The following is a 22,428-nucleotide window of genomic DNA, read 5'->3' on the forward strand; positions in this document are numbered from 1 at the left end:
CCTGCTCCTATAGATCAGAGAGACACTAACCTGGCCTGCTGCTATAGATCAGACAGACACAAACCTGGCCTGCTGCTATAGCTCAGACAGACACTAACCTGGCTTGCTGATAAATCTCAGACAGACACAAACCTGGCCTGCTGCTATAGCTCAGACAGACACTAACCTGACCTGCTGCTAAATCTCAGACAGACACAAACCTGGCCTGCTGATAAATCTCAGACAGACACAAACCTGGCCTGCTGCTATAGCTGCGACAGACACAAACCTGGCCTGCTGTTATAGCTCAGACAGACACAAACCTGGCCTGCTGTTATAGCTCAGACAGACACAAACCTGGCCTGCTGCTATAGCTTAGCTGGACACTAACCTTCCCTGGCCTGCTGCTATAACTCAGCTGGACACTAACCTTCCCTGGCCTGCTGCTATAGCTGAGACAGACACAAACCTGGCCTGCTGTTATAGCTCAGACAGACACAAACCTGGCCTGCTGCTATAGCTCAGACAGACACTAACCTGGCCTGCTGATACATCTCAGACAGACACAAACCTGGCCTGCTGCTATAGCTCAGCTGGACACTAACCTCCCCTGGCCTGCTGCTATAACTCAGCTGGACACTAACCTGACCTGGCCTGCTGCTATAGCTCAGCTGGACACTAACCTTCCCTGGCCTGCTGCTATAGCTGAGACAGACACAAACCTGGCCTGCTGTTATAGCTCAGACAGACACTAACCTGGCCTGCTGTTATAGCTCAGACAGACACAAACCTGGCCTGTTGCTATAGCTCAGACAGACACTAACCTGGCCTGCTGCTAAATCTCAGACAGATACTAATCTACCCCGGCCTGCTGCTATAACTCAGACAGACACTAACCTGGCCTGCTGCTATAACTCAGACAGACACAAACCTGGCCTGCTGCTATAACTCAGACAGACACAAACCTTGCCTGCTGCTATAGCTCAGCTGGACACTAACCTCCCCTGGCCTGCTGCTATAGCTCATGCTGGACACTAACCTGACCTGTCCTGCTGTTATAGCTCAGCTGGACACTAACCTTTCCTGGCCTGCTGCTATATCTCAGACAGACACTAACCTGGCCTGCTGCTATAGATCAGACAGACACTAACCTGGCCTGCTGCTATAGCTCAGACAGACACTAACCTGGCCTGCTGCTATAGCTGAGACAGACACTAACCTGGCCTGCTGTTATAGCTCAGACAGACACAAACCTGGCCTGCTGCTATAGCTCAGACAGACACTAACCTGGCCTGCTGCTGTTGCACAGGCAAACAGTTTCCTGCCTTGGCCTGCTGCTTTAGCTGAGACAGACACTAACCTGGCCTGCTGATATAGCTCAGACAGACGGTAACCTCCCGTGGCCTGCTGATATAGCTCAGACAGACGGTAACCTCCCGTGGCCTGCTGCTATAGCTCAGCTGGACACTAACCTACCCTGGCCTGCTGCTGTTGCTCAGACGGACACAAACCTGGCCTGCTGTTATAGCTCAGACAGACACAAACCTGGCCTGATGTTATAGCTCAGACAGATACTAACCCTCACTGGCCTGCTGGTATAGCTCAGACAGACACTAACCTGGCCTGCTGTTATAGCTCAGACAGACACAAACCTGGCCTGCTGCTATAGCTGAGACAGACACTAACCTGGCCTGCTGCTATAGATCAGACAGACACAAACCTGACCTGCTGCTATAGATCAGACAGACACTAACCTGACCTGCTGCTATAGCTCAGACAGACACTAACCTGGCCTGCTCCTATAGATCAGACAGACACTAACCTGGCCTACTGCTATAGATCAGACAGACACAAACCTGGCCTGCTGCTATAGCTCAGACAGACACTAACCTGGCTTGCTGATAAATCTCAGACAGACACAAACCTGGCCTGCTGCTATAGCTCAGACAGACACTAACCTGACCTGCTTCTAAATCTCAGACAGACACAAACCTGGCCTGCTGCTATAGCTGCGACAGACACAAACCTGGCCTGCTGTTATAGCTCAGACAGACACAAACCTGGCCTGCTGTTATAGCTCAGACAGACACAAACCTGGCCTGCTGCTATAGCTCAGCTGGACACTAACCTTCCCTGGCCTGCTGCTATAACTCAGCTGGACACTAACCTTCCCTGGCCTGCTGCTATAGCTGAGACAGACACAAACCTGGCCTGCTGCTATAGCTCAGACAGACACTAACCTGGCTTGCTGATAAATCTCAGACAGACACAAACCTGGCCTGCTGCTATAGCTCAGACAGACACTAACCTGACCTGCTGCTAAATCTCAGACAGACACAAACCTGGCCTGCTGCTATAGCTGCGACAGACACAAACCTGGCCTGCTGTTATAGCTCAGACAGACACAAACCTGGCCTGCTGTTATAGCTCAGACAGACACAAACCTGGCCTGCTGCTATAGCTCAGCTGGACACTAACCTTCCCTGGCCTGCTGCTATAACTCAGCTGGACACTAACCTTCCCTGGCCTGCTGCTATAGCTGAGACAGACACAAACCTGGCCTGCTGTTATAGCTCAGACAGACACAAACCTGGCCTGCTGCTATAGCTCAGACAGACACTAACCTGGCCTGCTGATACATCTCAGACAGACACAAACCTGGCCTGCTGCTATAGCTCAGCTGGACACTAACCTCCCCTGGCCTGCTGCTATAACTCAGCTGGACACTAACCTGACCTGGCCTGCTGCTATAGCTCAGCTGGACACTAACCTTCCCTGGCCTGCTGCTATAGCTGAGACAGACACAAACCTGGCCTGCTGTTATAGCTCAGACAGACACTAACCTGGCCTGCTGTTATAGCTCAGACAGACACAAACCTGGCCTGTTGCTATAGCTCAGACAGACACTAACCTGGCCTGCTGATAAATCTCAGACAGACACAAACCTGGCCTGCTGCTATAGCTCAGGCAGACACTAACCTGAAATGCTGCTATATCTCAGACAGACACAAACCTGGCCTGCTGTTATATCTCAGACAGACACTAACCTGGCCTGCTGCTAAATCTCAGACGGACACTAACCTGACCTGCTGCTATATCTCAGACAGACACTAACCTGGCCTGCTGCTAAATCTCAGACAGATACTAATCTACCCCGGCCTGCTGCTATAACTCAGACAGACACTAACCTGGCCTGCTGCTATAACTCAGACAGACACTAACCTGAAATGCTGCTATATCTCAGACAGACACAAACCTGGCCTGCTGTTATATCTCAGACAGACACTAACCTGGCCTGCTGCTAAATCTCAGACGGACACTAACCTGACCTGCTGCTATATCTCAGACAGACACTAACCTGGCCTGCTGCTAAATCTCAGACAGATACTAATCTACCCCGGCCTGCTGCTATAACTCAGACAGACACTAACCTGGCCTGCTGCTATAACTCAGACAGACACTAACCTGGCCTGCTGCTGTAACTCAGACAGACACTAACCTGGCCTGCTGCTATATCTCAGACAGACACTAACATGAACTGGCCTGCTCCTATTGCTCAGATAGACACTAATCTGGCCTGTTGCTATAGCTCAGACAGACACAAACCTGCCATGATGCTATAGCTCAGACAGACACTAACCTGGCCTGCTGCAATATCTCAGACAGACACTAACCTTGCCTGGCCTGCTGCTATTGCTCAGACAGACACTAACCTTGTCTGGCCGGATGCTCCAGCTCACACTAACACTAACCTGGCCTGCTGCAATAGCTCACACTAACACTAACCTGGCTTGCTGCAATAGCTCAGACTGACACTAACCTGGCCAGCTGCAATAGCTCAGAAAGTCACAAACCTGGCCCTAACCTGCTGCTATAGCTCAGACAGACACTAACCTAGCCTGCTGCTATAGGTCAGACATACACAAACCTACTCTGGCCTGCTGCTATTGCTCAACCAGACACTAACCTGGCCTGCTGCTATTGCTCAGCCAGACACTAACCTGGCCTGCTGCTATAGCTCAGACAGACACTAACCTGACCTGCTTCTAAATCTCAGACAGACACAAACCTGGCCTGCTGCTATAGCTGCGACAGACACAAACCTGGCCTGCTGTTATAGCTCAGACAGACACAAACCTGGCCTGCTGTTATAGCTCAGACAGACACAAACCTGGCCTGCTGCTATAGCTCAGCTGGACACTAACCTTCCCTGGCCTGCTGCTATAACTCAGCTGGACACTAACCTTCCCTGGCCTGCTGCTATAGCTGAGACAGACACAAACCTGGCCTGCTGCTATAGCTCAGACAGACACTAACCTGGCTTGCTGATAAATCTCAGACAGACACAAACCTGGCCTGCTGCTATAGCTCAGACAGACACTAACCTGACCTGCTGCTAAATCTCAGACAGACACAAACCTGGCCTGCTGCTATAGCTGCGACAGACACAAACCTGGCCTGCTGTTATAGCTCAGACAGACACAAACCTGGCCTGCTGTTATAGCTCAGACAGACACAAACCTGGCCTGCTGCTATAGCTCAGCTGGACACTAACCTTCCCTGGCCTGCTGCTATAACTCAGCTGGACACTAACCTTCCCTGGCCTGCTGCTATAGCTGAGACAGACACAAACCTGGCCTGCTGTTATAGCTCAGACAGACACAAACCTGGCCTGCTGCTATAGCTCAGACAGACACTAACCTGGCCTGCTGATACATCTCAGACAGACACAAACCTGGCCTGCTGCTATAGCTCAGCTGGACACTAACCTCCCCTGGCCTGCTGCTATAACTCAGCTGGACACTAACCTGACCTGGCCTGCTGCTATAGCTCAGCTGGACACTAACCTTCCCTGGCCTGCTGCTATAGCTGAGACAGACACAAACCTGGCCTGCTGTTATAGCTCAGACAGACACTAACCTGGCCTGCTGTTATAGCTCAGACAGACACAAACCTGGCCTGTTGCTATAGCTCAGACAGACACTAACCTGGCCTGCTGATAAATCTCAGACAGACACAAACCTGGCCTGCTGCTATAGCTCAGGCAGACACTAACCTGAAATGCTGCTATATCTCAGACAGACACAAACCTGGCCTGCTGTTATATCTCAGACAGACACTAACCTGGCCTGCTGCTAAATCTCAGACGGACACTAACCTGACCTGCTGCTATATCTCAGACAGACACTAACCTGGCCTGCTGCTAAATCTCAGACAGATACTAATCTACCCCGGCCTGCTGCTATAACTCAGACAGACACTAACCTGGCCTGCTGCTATAACTCAGACAGACACTAACCTGGCCTGCTGCTGTAACTCAGACAGACACTAACCTGGCCTGCTGCTATATCTCAGACAGACACTAACATGAACTGGCCTGCTCCTATTGCTCAGATAGACACTAATCTGGCCTGTTGCTATAGCTCAGACAGACACAAACCTGCCATGATGCTATAGCTCAGACAGACACTAACCTGGCCTGCTGCAATATCTCAGACAGACACTAACCTTGCCTGGCCTGCTGCTATTGCTCAGACAGACACTAACCTTGTCTGGCCGGATGCTCCAGCTCACACTAACACTAACCTGGCCTGCTGCAATAGCTCACACTAACACTAACCTGGCTTGCTGCAATAGCTCAGACTGACACTAACCTGGCCAGCTGCAATAGCTCAGAAAGTCACAAACCTGGCCCTAACCTGCTGCTATAGCTCAGACAGACACTAACCTAGCCTGCTGCTATAGGTCAGACATACACAAACCTACTCTGGCCTGCTGCTATTGCTCAACCAGACACTAACCTGGCCTGCTGCTATTGCTCAGCCAGACACTAACCTGGCCTGCTGCTTTATCTCAGACAGACAATAACCTGTCCAGCTGCTATTTCTCAGCCAGACACTAACCTGGCCTGCTGCTATATCTCAGACAGACACTAACCTGGCCTGCTGCTTTAGATCAGACAAACACTAACTTGGCCTGCTGCTATAGCTCAGACAGACACTAACATGAACTGGCCTGCTCCTATTGCTCAGACAGACACTAACCTGGCCTGCTGCTATAGCTCAGACAGACACTAACCTGACCTGCTGCTATATCTCAGACACACACTAACATCCCCTGGCCTGCTCCTGTAGCTCAGACAGACACTAACCTGGCCTGCTGCTATAACTCAGACAGACGCCAACCTGGCCTGCTTCTTCATCTCAGACAGACACAAACCTGGCCTGATGTTATAGCGCAGACAGATATTAACCCTCACTGGCCTGCTGCTATAGCTCAGACAGACACTAACCTGGCCTGCTGTTATAGCTCAGACAGACACAAACCTGGCCTGCTGTTATAGCTCAGACAGACACAAACCTGGTCTACTGCTATAGCTGAGACAGACACAAACCTGGCCTGCTGCTATAGCTCAGACAGACGCTAACCTGGCCTGCTGTTATAGCTCAGACAGACACAAACCTGGCCTGCTGTATAGCTCAGACAGACACAAACCTGGCCCGCTGCAATATCTCAGACAGACACACTAACCTTGCCTGGCCTGCTGCTATTGCTCAGACAGACACTAACCTGGCCTGGCCGGATGCTCCAGCTCACACTAACACTAACCTGGCCTGCTGCAATAGCTCAGACTGACACTAACCTGGCCTGCTGCAATAGCTCAGAAAGTCACTAACCTGGCCTGCTGCAATAGCTCAGACTGACACTAACCTGGCCAGCTGCAATAGCTCAGAAAGTCACAAACCTGAACCTAACCTGCTGCTATAGCTCAGACAGACACTAACCTAGCCTGCTGCCATAGGTCAGACATACACAAACCTACTCTGGCGTGCTGCTTTTGCTCAACCAGACACTAACCTGGCCTGCTGCTATTGCTCAGCCAGACACTAACCTGGCCTGCTGCTTTATCTCAGACAGACAATAACCTGTCCAGCTGCTATTTCTCAGCCAGACACTAACCTGGCCTGCTGCTATATCTCAGACAGACACTAACCTGGCCTGCTGCTATAACTCAGACAGACACTAACCTGGCCTGCTGCTATATCTCAGACAGACACTAACCTGACCTGCTGCTATATCTCAGACACACACTAACATCCCCTGGCCTGCTCCTGTAGCTCAGACAGACACTAACCTGGCCTGCTGCTATAACTCAGACAGACACCAACCTGGCCTGCATCTACATCTCAGACAGACACAAACCTGGCCTGATGTTATTGCTCAGACAGATATTAACCCTCACTGGCCTGCTGCTATAGCTCAGACAGACACTAACCTGGCCTGCTGTTATAGCTCAGACAGACCTAAACCTGGCCTGCTGTTATAGCTCAGACAGACACAAACCTGGTCTACTGCTAGAGCTGAGACAGACACTAACCTGGCTTGCTGCTATAGCTCAGACAGACACAAACCTGACCTGCTGCTATAGATCAGACAGACACTAACCTGACCTGCTGCTATAGCTCAGACCGACACTAACCTGGCCTGCTGCTATAGATCAGACAGACACTAACCTGGCCTGCTGCTATAGGTCAGCTGGACACTAACCTTCCCTGGCCTGCTGCTATTGCTCAGCTGGACACTAACCTTCCCTGGCCTGCTGCTATAGCTGAGACAGACACAAACCTGGCCTGCTGTTATAGCTCATACAGACACTATCTTGGCCTGCTGTTGTAGCTCAGACAGACACAAACCTGGCCTGCTGCTATAGCTCAGACAGACACTCACCTGGCCTGCTGATCAATCTCAGACGGACACAAACCTGGCCTGCTGCTATAGCTCAGACAGACACTAACCTGAAATGCTGCTATATCTCAGACAGACACTAACCTGGCCTGCTGTTATAGCTCAGACAGACACAAACCCTGCCTGATGCTATAGCTCAGACAGACACTAACCTGGCCTGCTGCTAAATCTCAGACGGACACTAAACTGGCCTACTGCTATAGCTCAGACAGACACTAACCTGGCCTGCTGCTATAGCTCAGACAGACACTAACCTGGCCTGCTGCTATATATCAGACAGACACTAACCTGGCCTGCTGTTATATCTCAGACAGACACTAACGTGGCCTGGTGCTATAGCTCAGACAGACACTAATCTGGCCTGCTGCTGTAGCTCAGACAGACACTAACCTGGCCTGCTCCTATAGATCAGACAGACACTAACCTGGCCTGCTGCTATAGATCAGACAGACACAAACCTGGCCTGCTGCTATAGCTCAGACAGACACTAACCTGGCTTGCTGATAAATCTCAGACAGACACAAACCTGGCCTGCTGCTATAGCTCAGACAGACACTAACCTGACCTGCTGCTAAATCTCAGACAGAAACAAACCTGGCCTGCTGTTATAGCTCAGACAGACACTAACTTGGCCTGCTGTTGTAGCTCAGACAGACACAAACCTGGCCTGCTGCTATAGCTCAGACATACACTAACCTGGCCTGCTGCTATAGCTCAGACAGACACTAACCTGGCCTGCTGCTATAGCTCAGACAGACACTAACCTGGCCTGCTGCTATAGCTCAGACAGACACTAACCTGGCCTGCTGCTATAGCTCAGACAGACACTAACCTGGCCTGCTGCTATAGCTCAGACAGACACTAACCTGGCCTGCTGCTATAGCTCAGACAGACACAAACCTGGCCTGCTGCTATAGCTCTGACAGACACTAACCTGGCCTGCTGCTATAGCTCTGACAGACACAAACCTGGCCTGCTGCTATAGCTCAGACAGACACTAACCTGGCTTGCTGATAAATCTCAGACAGACACAAACCTGGCCTGCTGCTATAGCTCAGACAGACACTAACCTGACCTGCTGCTAAATCTCAGACAGAAACAAACCTGGCCTGCTGATAAATCTCAGACAGACACAAACCTGGCCTGCTGCTATAGCTACGACAGACACAAACCTGGCCTGCTGTTATAGCTCAGACAGACACAAACCTGGCCTGCTGTTATAGCTCAGACAGACACAAACCTGGCCTGCTGCTATAGCTCAGCTGGACACTAACCTTCCCTGGCCTGCTGCTATAGCTCAGCTGGACACTAACCTTCCCTGGCCTGCTGCTATAGCTGAGACAGACACAAACCTGGCCTGCTGTTATAGCTCAGACAGACACAAACCTGGCCTGCTGCTATAGCTCAGACAGACACTAACCTGGTCTGCTGATACATCTCAGACAGACACAAACCTGGCCTGCTGCTATAGCTCAGCTGGACACTAACCTCCCCTGGCCTGCTGCTATAACTCAGCTGGACACTAACCTGACCTGGCCTGCTGCTATAGTTCAGCTGGACACTAACCTTCCCTGGCCTGCTGCTATAGCTGAGACAGACACAAACCTGGCCTGCTGTTATAGCTCAGACAGACACTAACTTGGCCTGCTGTTGTAGCTCAGACAGACACAAACCTGGCCTGCTGCTATAGCTCAGCTGGACACTAACCTTCCCTGGCCTGCTGCTATAGCTCAGCTGGACACTATCCTTCCCTGGCCTGCTGCTATAGCTGAGACAGACACAAACCTGGCCTGCTGTTATAGCTCAGACAGACACAAACCTGGCCTGCTGCTATAGCTCAGACAGACACTAACCTGGTCTGCTGATACATCTCAGACAGACACAAACCTGGCCTGCTGCTATAGCTTAGCTGGACACTAACCTCCCCTGGCCTGCTGCTATAACTCAGCTGGACACTAACCTGACCTGGCCTGCTGCTATAGCTCAGCTGGACACTAACCTTCCCTGGCCTGCTGTTATAGCTGAGACAGACACAAACCTGGCCTGCTGTTATAGCTCAGACAGACACTAACTTGGCCTGCTGTTGTAGCTCAGACAGACACAAACCTGGCCTGCTGCTATAGCTCAGACATACACTAACCTGGCCTGCTGCTATAGCTCAGACAGACACTAACCTGGCCTGCTGCTATAGCTCAGACAGACACTAACCTGGCCTGCTGCTATAGCTCAGACAGACACTAACCTGGCCTGCTGCTATAGCTCAGACAGACACTAACCTGGCCTGCTGCTATAGCTCAGACAGACACTAACCTGGCCTGCTGCTATAGCTCAGACAGACACAAACCTGGCCTGCTGCTATAGCTCTGACAGACACTAACCTGGCCTGCTGCTATAGCTCTGACAGACACTAACCTGGCCTGCTGCTATAGCTCAGACAGACACTAACCTGGCCTGCTGCTATAGCTCAGACAGACACAAACCTGGCCTGCTGCTATAGCTCTGACAGACACTAACCTGGCCGTCTGCTATAGCTCTGACAGACACTAACCTGGCCTGCTGCTATAGCTCAGACAGACACTAACCTGGCCTGCTGCTATAGCTCAGACAGACACTAACCTGGCCCGCTGCTATAGCTCAGACAGACACTAACCTGGCCTGCTGCTATAGCTCAGACAGACACAAACCTGGCCTGCTGCTATAGCTCTGACAGACACTAACCTGGCCTGCTGCTATAGCTCTGACAGACACTAACCTGGCCTGCTGCTATAGCTCAGACAGACACTAACCTGGCCTGCTGCTATAGCTCTGACAGACACTAACCTGGCCTGCTGCTATAGCTCAGACAGACACAAACCTGGCCTGCTGCTATAGCTCTGACAGACACTAACCTGGCCTGCTGCTATAGCTCTGACAGACACTAACCTGGCCTGCTGCTATAGCTCAGACAGACACTAACCTGGCCTGCTGCTATAGCTCAGACAGACACAAACCTGGCCTGCTGCTATAGCTCTGACAGACACTAACCTGGCCTGCTGCTATACCTCAGACAGACACTAACTTGCCCTGTCCTGCTGCTCTCTTGTAGCTCTGCTGTTGTACTTGTTGCTTGATTCACAACGAGTCTGAGACTGGAATTCTGATCCAGGATTAGTTTTTCCTTTAAGATCATATGGAATAATATATGAATTTATGATGAAGTGTCTCAAAGTAATAGTGCGTATCTAGTTTCAGTGCCCAGATTCCCCAAACACTTATTTCGCAAGAACTTAAGAAGGTTCTTAAGAACAAAAATGAAGACTACATAAGATGGTTCTTATGCAATTCCTCAACAATATCTTAAGACTTAGTGATTTTCTTACGAACTTCTGAAATATCTTCTTACAAATCTTCGTAAGATGTTTGTTGCTAGGCAACCATTTTAGCTACCTCTCTAGCTAGCAATGGAATGTTAGCATATTTCTGATCTAAAACATGTTATTGAGTTTATAATTAATCAATACTGATACTTTCAGAAGTTTGTGAGTGAATTAAACATGTTCACATTTTTTTTTTTCAAAATGTTCAACTTTTTTCTCACTGCCCTGAGTTTAAGACAAAGGTTAAACCTTGGAATTAACAACATTTCCAATAACTTCATTTTCAAGAATCTAATTTCTTCTTAACTTTTTGCTTAAAGGTGAAACATAAGAAATACCGAAATAACATTTTCAATAACCTTTTTGAGGAATAGAAACTTTGCTTATCTTTCTTCATAAGTCTTGTAGTTAAGGAAAAAATGGCAGTTAAGAAGATATTTCTTCTTATAAGAAGGTTTTGTGAATCTGGGCCCAAGTCTCCCCTGTCCACATAATCTTATTCATTATGCTCTAAAAGGCTAAACTGATCCTAGATCATTTCGCACTCCTTCTCTGAGACGCTTTTGTGAATATTTATTTATTAACCTTTTTTTAAACAGGAAGTCACATTGAGATAAAAAAAAAATTTTCAAGAGAGCCCAGTATAAGTTTACAAATAAAACCCTGTACATAAAGAAAACACAACAGACCTACATAACCAATACAAATAAAACACACTATAATTAAACACACTATAATAATACACACTATAATAAGCTGCGGTCATCCCCCTCTTCAAAGGGGGGGACACTCTTGACCCAAACTGCTACAGACCTATATCTATCACCAACTACTTCTCTGATAGAGTTCAGTGTGTCAAATCGGAGGGCCTGTTGTCCGGGCCTCTGGCAGTCTCTATGGCGGTGCCACAGGGTTCCATTCTTGGACGGACTCTCTTCTCTGTATACATCAATGATGTCCCTCTTGCTGCTGGTGAGTCTCTGATCCACCTCTATGCAGACGACACCATTCTGTATACTTCTGGCCCTTCTTTGGACACTGTGTTAACAACCCTCCAGACGAGCTTCAATGCCATACAACTCCTTCCGTGGCCTCCAATTGCTCTTAAATACAAGTAAAACTAAATGCATGCTCTTCAACCGATCGCTGCCTGCACCTGCCTGCCTGTCCACTACACACTATAATAAAACGCACTATAATAAAACACACTATAATTAAACACACTAATAATACACACTATAATTAAACACAGACCTACATAACCAATTCAAATAATACACACTATAATAAAACACACTATAATAAAACACACTATAATTAAACACACTATAATAAAACACACTATAATAAAACACACTATAATACAACACAATATAATAATAAACACTATAATTAAACACACTATAATAAAACACACTACAATAAAACACACTATAATACAACACAATATAATAATAAACACTATAATAAACACACTATAATAAAACACACTACAATAAAACACACTATAATTAAACACACTATAATAATACACACTATAATTAAACACAGACCTACATAACCAATACAAATAAAACACACTATATTTAAACACACTATAATTAAACACACTACAATAAAACACACTATAATAAAACACACTATATATATAATTAAACACACTATAATAATACACACTATAATAAAACACATAATACACATCATTAAACATATTTAAGAAAAGCAATTGCATTCTGTAACATATAAGTCTCCAATCAATAATGTGAAATGCCTGAAAGGAACCAGAATATCGAACTGCAAGGAATACTGTTATTTTTCCACACATAAGGGGCAAAAAAAAACTATCCAGATTTCCCCAATTCTGTGGGTGGAGACCAAAGTTATCAGAGTTATCCATCCCTTAGAACGGGTTTGGTCATTAGTACATCTAAAATTAATCAATGAAGTAATGTACAGAGGAAGTTTCTGCAAGACTACTGTGTAAATACATAAGAGCTCTCTTCTTACAGACAGAGAGGTTCAGTGATGATTTTAGCATGTAAATCTTGGTGGGGAAAAACAAAAAAAATTGGGATGTATGCCAGCAAAGACACCACACAACACTAAACAACACAACATATTAATTGCATTATAACGGTGACAAACGGTGCCAACAAACTGTTAGGGCCTCCAGTACATAAAGCTGTTCCAACAGTAGAGTCCCAACAGCAGAGTCCCAACAGTAGAGTCCCAACAGGAGAGTCCCAACAGTAGAGTCCCAACAGCAGAGTCCCAACAGCAGAGTCCCAACAGCAGAGTCCCAACAGCAGAGTCCCAACAGCAGAGTCCCAACAGCAGAGTCCCAACAGCAGTCCCAACACCTTACCACTGCTCCACATGGCTATCAGAGGAGCCTTGTCTGGCAGTGAAACAGTTAATTCAGCCTCATTTACTGTCATTAAAAAAAACATAGCTGATATGGCTGACTTGCTTAAACAAATGTGGTTTCTACTGACAATTGAGATACAAACTATGGCATAAGGGGACGACAAGCGGATAAGAGGGAATCTGTAATTTTGATTAAGACATTAATGAGCGAGCTAGGACGGACATAGTCAATATAACTATTTGTGCAGCACTTTTGAAATGTACAGCTACAGAATTCAGAATATGGGCCTTTCTTCCAGTGTTCTCCCTGTACACCAAGTCAGAACTGTAGGATAAATAAAGGAGGCATATAAAGCAGACAATGATAGCTCTTACAATATTTGATGATTACATTTCTCTAATACAGGGGCCCCACCAAGTCAGAGCAGTAGGCAAAATTAAAAGGTGAAAATAGACCAAATAATTAGGGTGAAGCACATGGGCTACTAACAGCTTACTACACAACATCCACTTAGTATTATTAATATTACAATATTAACTCTCTTAGCTACTGTATACATATCTCCCTGGCATATTACAGCATACAAAACATTTTTGCACTCACCTCACCTCACCTTTTTGGACTCACTTGAAAAGGAAGGTAGCGCGGCGGTCCTTCGTGGGTCAATTTTGTCATCAAAGTCTGCCATTCTCTGGATTTATGGTGCTTTCAAGTCAAAACATCGAATCATGATGACATCAGGGATCTTCAGGTCGTAGCTCTCGAGTTGGGTGAAAGTTAAAAACGTATTTTCACAGTCATAGTTTGATTTTCCCAGTTGTCTTGAACTCACTGAAGTCAGATTTTGCAGTTCCGAGTTAACAGTTGTTTTGAGCGCGGCACAAATCCTGCTTCATTGACAGCATATGGCCAATGTTGAATGTTTTACATTTCAAACTAGGAAAATAGACCCTTAATCTTAGACTTGGTACCTCACAGCCACTCCACTGAATAGCAGGCCAATGATTGCTTTGCGATGCTTGCAGTTAGCCACTTATTCCTTCCAAACCACTCATTGTTGAATTTGCGATTTCCATCTTGTTGTGTAATGTTTTGTCCAGTGGCCGATGAGCACCGATACCTTTTATCTATAATTTCTCTTCATAATTTGTCTTAATATGACAAGGATTAAAAAGGATTTGCCAGTAGATTGTCGACTTGATTCATGATGATGACTGCTAGCTAAGATTTTGAAAGTATGATGTTGGACAGTCCAATCAAAGGTACTGTCGATAGAATGTGATTTGACTTCATTTTATCTGTGGCCAATGAGCTTGAGCCTTCTTGGATGGGCACTTCTAATGTAACTCTATGGCAGCACCCAAGGGGCTTGAATTGTCGAGGTCTACCCTTAGACTTGGCCATGAAGTAGTGTCCCCATGAGTGACAGAAAACGCTCTGTATTTTCTGCTGACTTGCCCCACCACCACAGAAAGCACTGAGCTAGGCTGAAACACCTGCATTTGGGAGCTGCCTTACTCAAGAAAACAAAAAAGAGACCATGTTTGTATGCGGCTTTAACTCAATGATATATATATATTTTTAATGTTGTTTACAAACTGATATGTGACACGTATTAATGCCAAAATTACATGCAAAAGAGGCAAGCCCGAAAAAAATCAATAATAATATTACATTTTTTGCCACTGGAAAGGTCTGTTCCACATGTTTGTAAAGAATACAATGATGAGTTCTAAAATGTATCGCAGTAATTAAACATATTACTGAATGGAAAACTGGGTCCAATGGCTTCAAAAACAGATGCTGCCGCGTGAATATAAATAATGTCAACATAGTCTATTACAGGGAGAATCTTCCTTCTATTTTCGGGAACTGAGGCAGGATTTATTTCTATGTAAAAAAACAATCAAAGATCTCAGCTTCTTTGTCAAGTTTTCAATGTGTGTTTCAAAAGGCGAACCTGTCATCAATCCAGATACCTAAGGAGTATAGTGAGAAACATGCTCAATTTGGGCTCCATTTTGGAGTACAAAATACGCAAGTTCTCAGGGTCAGCGCTACGAGACCTAGAGAACAGCAGAAACCTGGTTTCATTTGCATTTAACACTAATTTAACATCCGTAAGTGATTTTTGGATTGAGTCAATATCATGCTGAAGGTCACGAATGGCCTGCTGCACTGAAGAGGCACAGGAATAAATAACTGTGTCATCTGTGCCCTGGTCCTCTTTCTCAGACTACAATGACAGCGACTCCTGTGGCGGGCGGGGCGCAGTGCGCGCTAACCAAGGTTGCCAGGTGCACAGTGTTTCCTCCGACACATTGGTGCTGCTGGCTTCCACATTGGTGCGGCTGGCTTCCGGGTTGGATGTGCGCTGTGTTAAGAAGCAGTGCGGCTTGGTTGGGTTGTGTATCGGAGGACGCATGACTTTCAACCTTCGTGGGAGTTGTAGCGATGAGACAAGATAATAGCTACTAAACAATTGGATGCCACAAAATTGGGGAGAAAATGGGGTACATTTCAAAAATATAAAAAAATAAAAAAAATAGAATGGCTGATTATATTATAAGAGGTAGAATTGCAAATATCCTGGGTGTTAAAGTCACATTGTTTTGACATAATTAAATGCTTCACATTTTAACATTCATCCATTAACTAATTGAATCTCTTCTCTCTCTCTTCTAGTATTTGGGTTGCATTGAAGTCCTTCGGTCGATGAAATCACTGGATTTCAACACGAGATCGCAAATAACAAGGTAAGAGATTCATGTATTTTGAAGGAAATGGATACTATGTGGGAGCAATTTATTATGTGTTGTGTAATCCATTTCACCCATATCTTACCCATACTTTAACCCTGTTTTACCCAAATGTACCCCTATTTTACTCATGTTTTACCCCGGTTTTGCCCCTGTTTTACCAATGTTTTTATTTTACCCATATCTTACCCATATTCACATGTTTTACCCCCATTTTATCCCTATTTGACCCCATGTTTTACCCCCATTTTATCCCTATTTGACCCCATGTTTTACCCATATCTTATCCATATTAACCTGTTTTACCCCCATTGCATTCGGAAAGTATTCAGACTGACTTTTTCCACATTTTGGTACGTTACAGCCTTATTCTAAAATGTATTCAATTGTTCCCCCCCCCCCCCCCCCTCATCAATCTACACATAATAAATACCCCATAATGACAAAGCAAAAACAGGTTTATAAAAAATAAAAACTGATATATCACATTTACTTAACTATTCAGACCCTTTATTCAGTACTTGGTTGAAACACCTTTGGCAGCGATTACAGCCTTACGGTCTTCTTGGGTATGACGCCACAAGCTTGGCACACCTGTATTTGGAGAGCTTCTCCCTCCCCCCTCTCATTTGCTAGCATTTCAAAAAATCTGTTTTCGCTTTGTCATTATAGGGTATAGTGTGTAGATTAATCATTTGTTTTATTTAATGCATTTTAGAATCAGGCTGTGACGTAACAAAATGTGGAAAAAGTCAAGGGGTCTGAATACTTTCTGAAGGCACTGAAGCCTGTATTTTCTATGGTTGTTTATTGAATGACAAGGCCATGGCTGCCAGACGTGGGGACGTGGGGCCTGTACTGTGAATATGGCATGTCTGTGTCACGTTCACTTTTCTGCTTGAGTTCATGGAGTCAGCTAGCTGGTTTAAACCAGAGTGAAAGCTGTGCTCAGAGCCACTCTTCATTGTGCGCCTTCACACTACTGCAGGGCAAGGACCACATGATATTGTACCATCCATTGATGAGAGAGAGAGAGAGAGAGAGAGAGAGAGAGAGAGAGAGAGAGAGAGAGAGAGAGAGAGAGAGAGAGAGAGAGAGAGAGAGACCAAGACTTCACAAAATGGGACAAACACCAAATTGAGACTCTGCACGCAGAATTCTGCAAAAATATCCTCCGTGTACAACGTAGAACACCAAATAATGCATGCAGAGCAGAATTAGGCCGATACCCACTAATTATCCAAATCCAGAAAAGAGCCGTTAAATTCTACAACCACCTAAAAGGAAGTGATTCACAAACCTTCCATAACAAAGCCATCACCTACAGAGAGATGAACCTGGAGAAGAGTCCCCTAAGCAAGCTGGTCCTGGGGCTCTGTTCACAAACACAAACACACCCTACAGAGCCCCAGGACAACAGCACAATTAGACCCAACCAAATCATGAGAAAACAAAAAGATAATTACTTGACACATTGGAAAGAATTAACAAAAAAACAGAGCAAACTAGAATGCTATTTGGCCCTAAACAGAGAGTACACAGCGGCAGAATACCTGACCACTGTGACTGACCCAAAATTAAGGAAAGCTTTGACTATGTACAGACTCAGTGAGCATAGCCTTGCTATTGAGAAAGGCCGCCGTAGGCAGACATGGCTCTCAAGAGAAGACAGGCTATGTGCTCACTGCCCACAAAATGAGGTGGAAACTGAGCTGCACTTCCTAACCTCCTGCCCAATGTATGACCATATTAGAGAGACATATTTCCCTCAGATTACACAGATCCACAAAGAATTCGAAAACAAATCCAAATTTGAAAAACTCCCATATCTACTGGGTGAAATTCCACAGTGTGCCATCACAGCAGCAAGATTTGTGACCTGTTGCCACGAGAAAAGGGCAACCAGTGAAGAACAAACACCATTGTAAATACAACCCATATTTATGCTTATTTATTTTATCTTGTGTCCTTTAACCATTTGTACATTGTTAAAACACTGTATATATATATATATAATATGACATTTGTAATGTCTTTACTGTTTTGAAACCTCTGTATGTGTAATGTTTACTGTTAATTTTTGTTGTTTTTCACTTTATATTTTCACTTTGTATGTTGTCTACCTCACTTGCTTTGGCAATGTTAACACATGTTTCCCATGCCAATAAAGCCCTTGAATTGAATTGAATTGAATTGAATTGAGAGAGAGAGAGATATGGAAAGGGGGAGAGAGTGAGTGAGAGAGCGAGATAGATAGGGAGAGAGAGGGTGAGATGGAGAGATGGGGAGAGAGAGAGAGAAATAGGGAGAGAGAGAGAGAGAGACCCTTAACCATTTGTTGTTTTCAAACTTCTGTATGTATAATGTTTACTGTTAATTTTTATTGTTTATTTCACTTTTGTATATTATCCACCTCACTTGCTTTGGCAATGTTAACATGTTTCCCATGCAAAGCCCATTGAATTGAATTGAGAGAGAGAGAGAGAGAGAGAGAGAGAGGGAGAAAGGTAGAGAGAGAGAGAGAGAGAGATGGAGAGGGGGGAGGAAGAAAGGTAGAGAGAGAGAGAGAGGGAGTGGGAGAGATGGAGAGGGGGAGGGAGAAAGGTAGAGAGAGAGAGTCAACTTTTGGTATACTATAAATAGACTTCCTATTCTAAAATAATTGAGAGCATGTATTTAAAGACGGTGATAAAAATAAAATAAACACATTTCAATAAAGACATTACAAATAAACACATTTCTCTCTCATCACCACCAAAGCTACTGCTATAAATGTACTGTAGCAGAACCCTGTTATTTTGTTTCTTATTGTATTATTAGGTGCATTATCATCATACCACTCTAGAATCTAGGAGGAAGCTGTCTTCAAACAGAGGGCCAGGATTAAAACACGTATTTCCCTTGTCTCTATCTGTTGTAGAAGAATGCAGGTAGCCTAGCGGTTAGGAGTGTTGGGCCAGTAACCTAAATCTGTCGATGTGCCATTGAGCAAGGCACTTAACCCTCATTGCTCCTATAAGTCAGTGTCTGCTAAATGATTAAAATGTGAAATGCTACCGTTTGTTAACCGGCTGTCCTCTAGGTCCTCCAGAATCCATAGACATACAGTGCCTTCGGAAAGTATTCAGACCCCTTGACTTTTTCCACATTTTGTGATGTTACAGCCTTATTCTAAAATGTATTAAATAAAACACATTCTTCAGCAGTCTACACACAAAACCACATAATGACAAAGTGAAAACAGGTTTTTAGACATTTTAGCAAATGTATTACAAATAAAACAGAAATACCTTATTTACATAAGTATTCAGACCCTTTGCTATGGAACTCGAAATTGAGCTCAGGTGCATCCTGTTTCCATCGAACATCCTTGAGATGTTTCTACAACTTGATTGGAGTCCACCTGTGGTAAATTTTATTGATGGGACATGATAACACTCTAGAATCTAGGAGGAAGCTGTCTTATAGCAGAGGGCCATGATTCAAACACATATTTCCCTTGCCTCTATCTGTTGTAGAAGAATGCAGGTGGCCTAGCGGTTAGGAGTGTTGGGCCAGAAAGGCCTTGGTCAGGGAGGTGACCAAGAACGCGATGGTCACTCTGACAGAGTTCCAGATTTCCTCTGTGGAGATGGGAGAACCTTCCAGAAGGACAACCATCTCTGCAGCACTCCACCAATCAGGCCTTTATGGTAGAGTGGCCAGACGGAAGCTACTCCTCAGTAAAAGGTACATGACAGCCCGCTTGGAGTTTGCCAAAAGCCAGCTAAAGGACTTTCAGACCATGAGAAATAAGATTCTTTGGTCTGATGAAACCCAGATTGAACTCTTTGGCCTGAATGCCAAGCGTCACGTCTGGAAGAAACCTGGCACCATCCCTACGGTGAAGCATGGTTGTGGCAGCATCATGCTGTGGGGAAACCTGGAACCATCCCTACGGTGAAGCATGGTGGTGGCAGCATCATGCTGTGGGGAAACCTGGCACCATCCCTACGGTGAAGCATGGTGGTGGCAGCATCATGCAGGGAAATGTTTTTCAGCAGCAGGGCCTGGGAGACTAGTAAGGATTGAGGGAAAGATGAATGGAGCAAAGTACAACGAGATCCTTGATGAAAACCTGCTCTGGAATTCAGACTGGGCCGAGGGTTCATCCTCCAACAGGACAACGACCCAACGACCCTAAGCACACTCTCTGGAGAGAACTGAAAATAGCTGTGCAGCAACGTTCCTCATCCAATCTGACAGAAGATCTACAGAGAAGAATGGGAGAACCTCCCAAAATACAGGTGTGCCAAGCTTGTAGCGTCGTAGCTATGAAGACTCGAGGCTGTCGTCGCTGCGAAAGGTGCTTCTACAAAGTACCAAGTAATTGTTTTATATATATATATTTTATTTAACCTTTATTTAACTAGGCAAGTCAGTTAGGAACAAATTCTTATTTTACAATGACGGCCTACCCCGGCCAATCCCTCCCCTAACCCGGGTGACGCTGGGCCAATTGTGTGCCGCCCTATGGGACTCCCGATCACAGCCGGTTGTGATACAGCCCGGGATCGAACCAGGGTAGTGACGCCTCTAGCACTGAGATGTATTGCCTTAGACAGCTACGCCACCTAGGAGCGAAGGGTTTGAATACTTATGTAAATGCTAATACATTCCGAAAGACACTGTATTTCTCTTGCATCTATAAGACTGATGATTGCTAAGCTTACCCGTTGTTTAACCAGCTCTATTTTCTTGTGTCCTTCTATCTCTCTACCACCAGAGAGGCCATCAGCTTGGTGTGTGAGGCAGTCCCGGGGGCCAAAGGAGCACTGCGGAAGAGAAAGGTACCCCCTAACTAACTCCCCATATCTGGGCAGGGAGGGAGAGAGTGAGAGAGTGAGAAAGAGATTGAGAGGGAGTGTGTGTGTGTGTGTGTGTGTGTGTGTGAGAGAGAGAGAGAAGAGGGGAAGGGATGGGGGTGTGGGACTGTGTTCTCTGTGTGCGTGGGCATAGATCCAGCCCACGATGAACAGTGAGTGTTCAGCTATGGTCAGCTCTGCTCAGTGACTCATGTAGAGCAGAATATCACTAATCAGGAGGCTGAGCTGGAGATGGGGAGCCATGCAATGTGTCTGTGTCCTCGTAGTGTGGGGTGTTGATCCATGCCATGTGTTTGACCTAGCTATGTGCCTGAGAGGAGCGTGTCCTCTTGCAATACATTTAATCAGAGCAATATTCAGGTTGGATTCCATGTTAGCCTTTCCAATGTATATCTGTGTCTAACACATATCACAACTGGCTCTGCCTGAAAGAATATAATAATATAACAATCTGATGCCCTTAAACTGTAGACCAGTGGTCACCAACAGGTTGTCGATCTCCAATACATTTCTAGTCGATCGCCAAACATTTCTGTAAAAAACAACAACGACAAAGCCTTGTGTTCCTATAGTTTTATTAGTCTCGGGCTGTTGGTGGTAGGTGCAGCCAATTCAGCTGCCCTGCGCGCCGGGTAGGCAAACTGTTGCCATTTCTTATGTCTGAAGGTACAAACCCTGCCTTCCCGGTGGGCGTGGAGAGGACATCAAGTGCACTCGCCATCTCTGGCCTATCAGATTGCTCAGATGACTGAGTCTGCAGTAACGTAGCAGGCATACAAGAAAGCTACGGCAAAATTGATACAGTGAGATTTCAAAATGTTTAAATCAATGAATAGAGAGAGACTGTCAACGAATACAGTAAATAGCTGTTGTTTTTATGAGTAAATTCATGTTTAAGTATTTACTCAGCACTGTCAACACTTTGTTTTCAACAGTCTTTTAACCCATAAAATGCGCGTTCTTCCTATTTCCACTCAGCGCTACAACAACCAGTGCATCAGCAATGAATGAGTAGGAAAGTGTATCTATAGGCTTGCGTTGTTATTATTAGCGGCTTAGGTCTTTTTTAATATCGAGGAATATTTCATTCTCTCTGTTCATAGGAGTAACAACATGAACTTGCGCATTAATGCGGTGCGACTCAAGTTTCGCTATCATCTGGATGACCGTGTCCCTTTTTGGTCAGTGTCAGTGGAGGAAATGGAGAGCGGAGGGATGTTGAGAGACTGACCCTCAGTTTGCTGCTCTCTCCCTCTGCTGAGACTGACCCTCAGTCTGCTGCTCTCTCCCTCCGCTGAGACTGACCCTCAGTCTGCTGCTCTCTCCCTCCGCTGAGACTGACCCTCAGCCTGCTG

At 45.8% G+C, this 22,428-nt stretch overlaps 1 protein-coding gene across 1 annotated transcript in view; it reads left to right on the top strand.

Annotated features, from left to right (window-relative positions):
* The window catches only part of LOC139421860 (SHC (Src homology 2 domain containing) transforming protein 3), a 62,808-nt gene that overhangs the window by 23,609 nt on the left and 16,771 nt on the right, over nucleotides 1-22,428 (top strand). Inside the window, exons 2-3 of the mRNA XM_071172987.1 lie at nucleotides 16,135-16,205; nucleotides 20,974-21,037. Coding sequence (XP_071029088.1) covers nucleotides 16,135-16,205; nucleotides 20,974-21,037 — 135 coding nt within the window. The remainder of the gene's footprint in view (nucleotides 1-16,134; nucleotides 16,206-20,973; nucleotides 21,038-22,428) is intronic.

Source organism: Oncorhynchus clarkii, chromosome 12 (genome assembly GCF_045791955.1).
Source record: "Oncorhynchus clarkii lewisi isolate Uvic-CL-2024 chromosome 12, UVic_Ocla_1.0, whole genome shotgun sequence".
Lineage (NCBI taxonomy): Eukaryota > Metazoa > Chordata > Actinopteri > Salmoniformes > Salmonidae > Oncorhynchus > Oncorhynchus clarkii.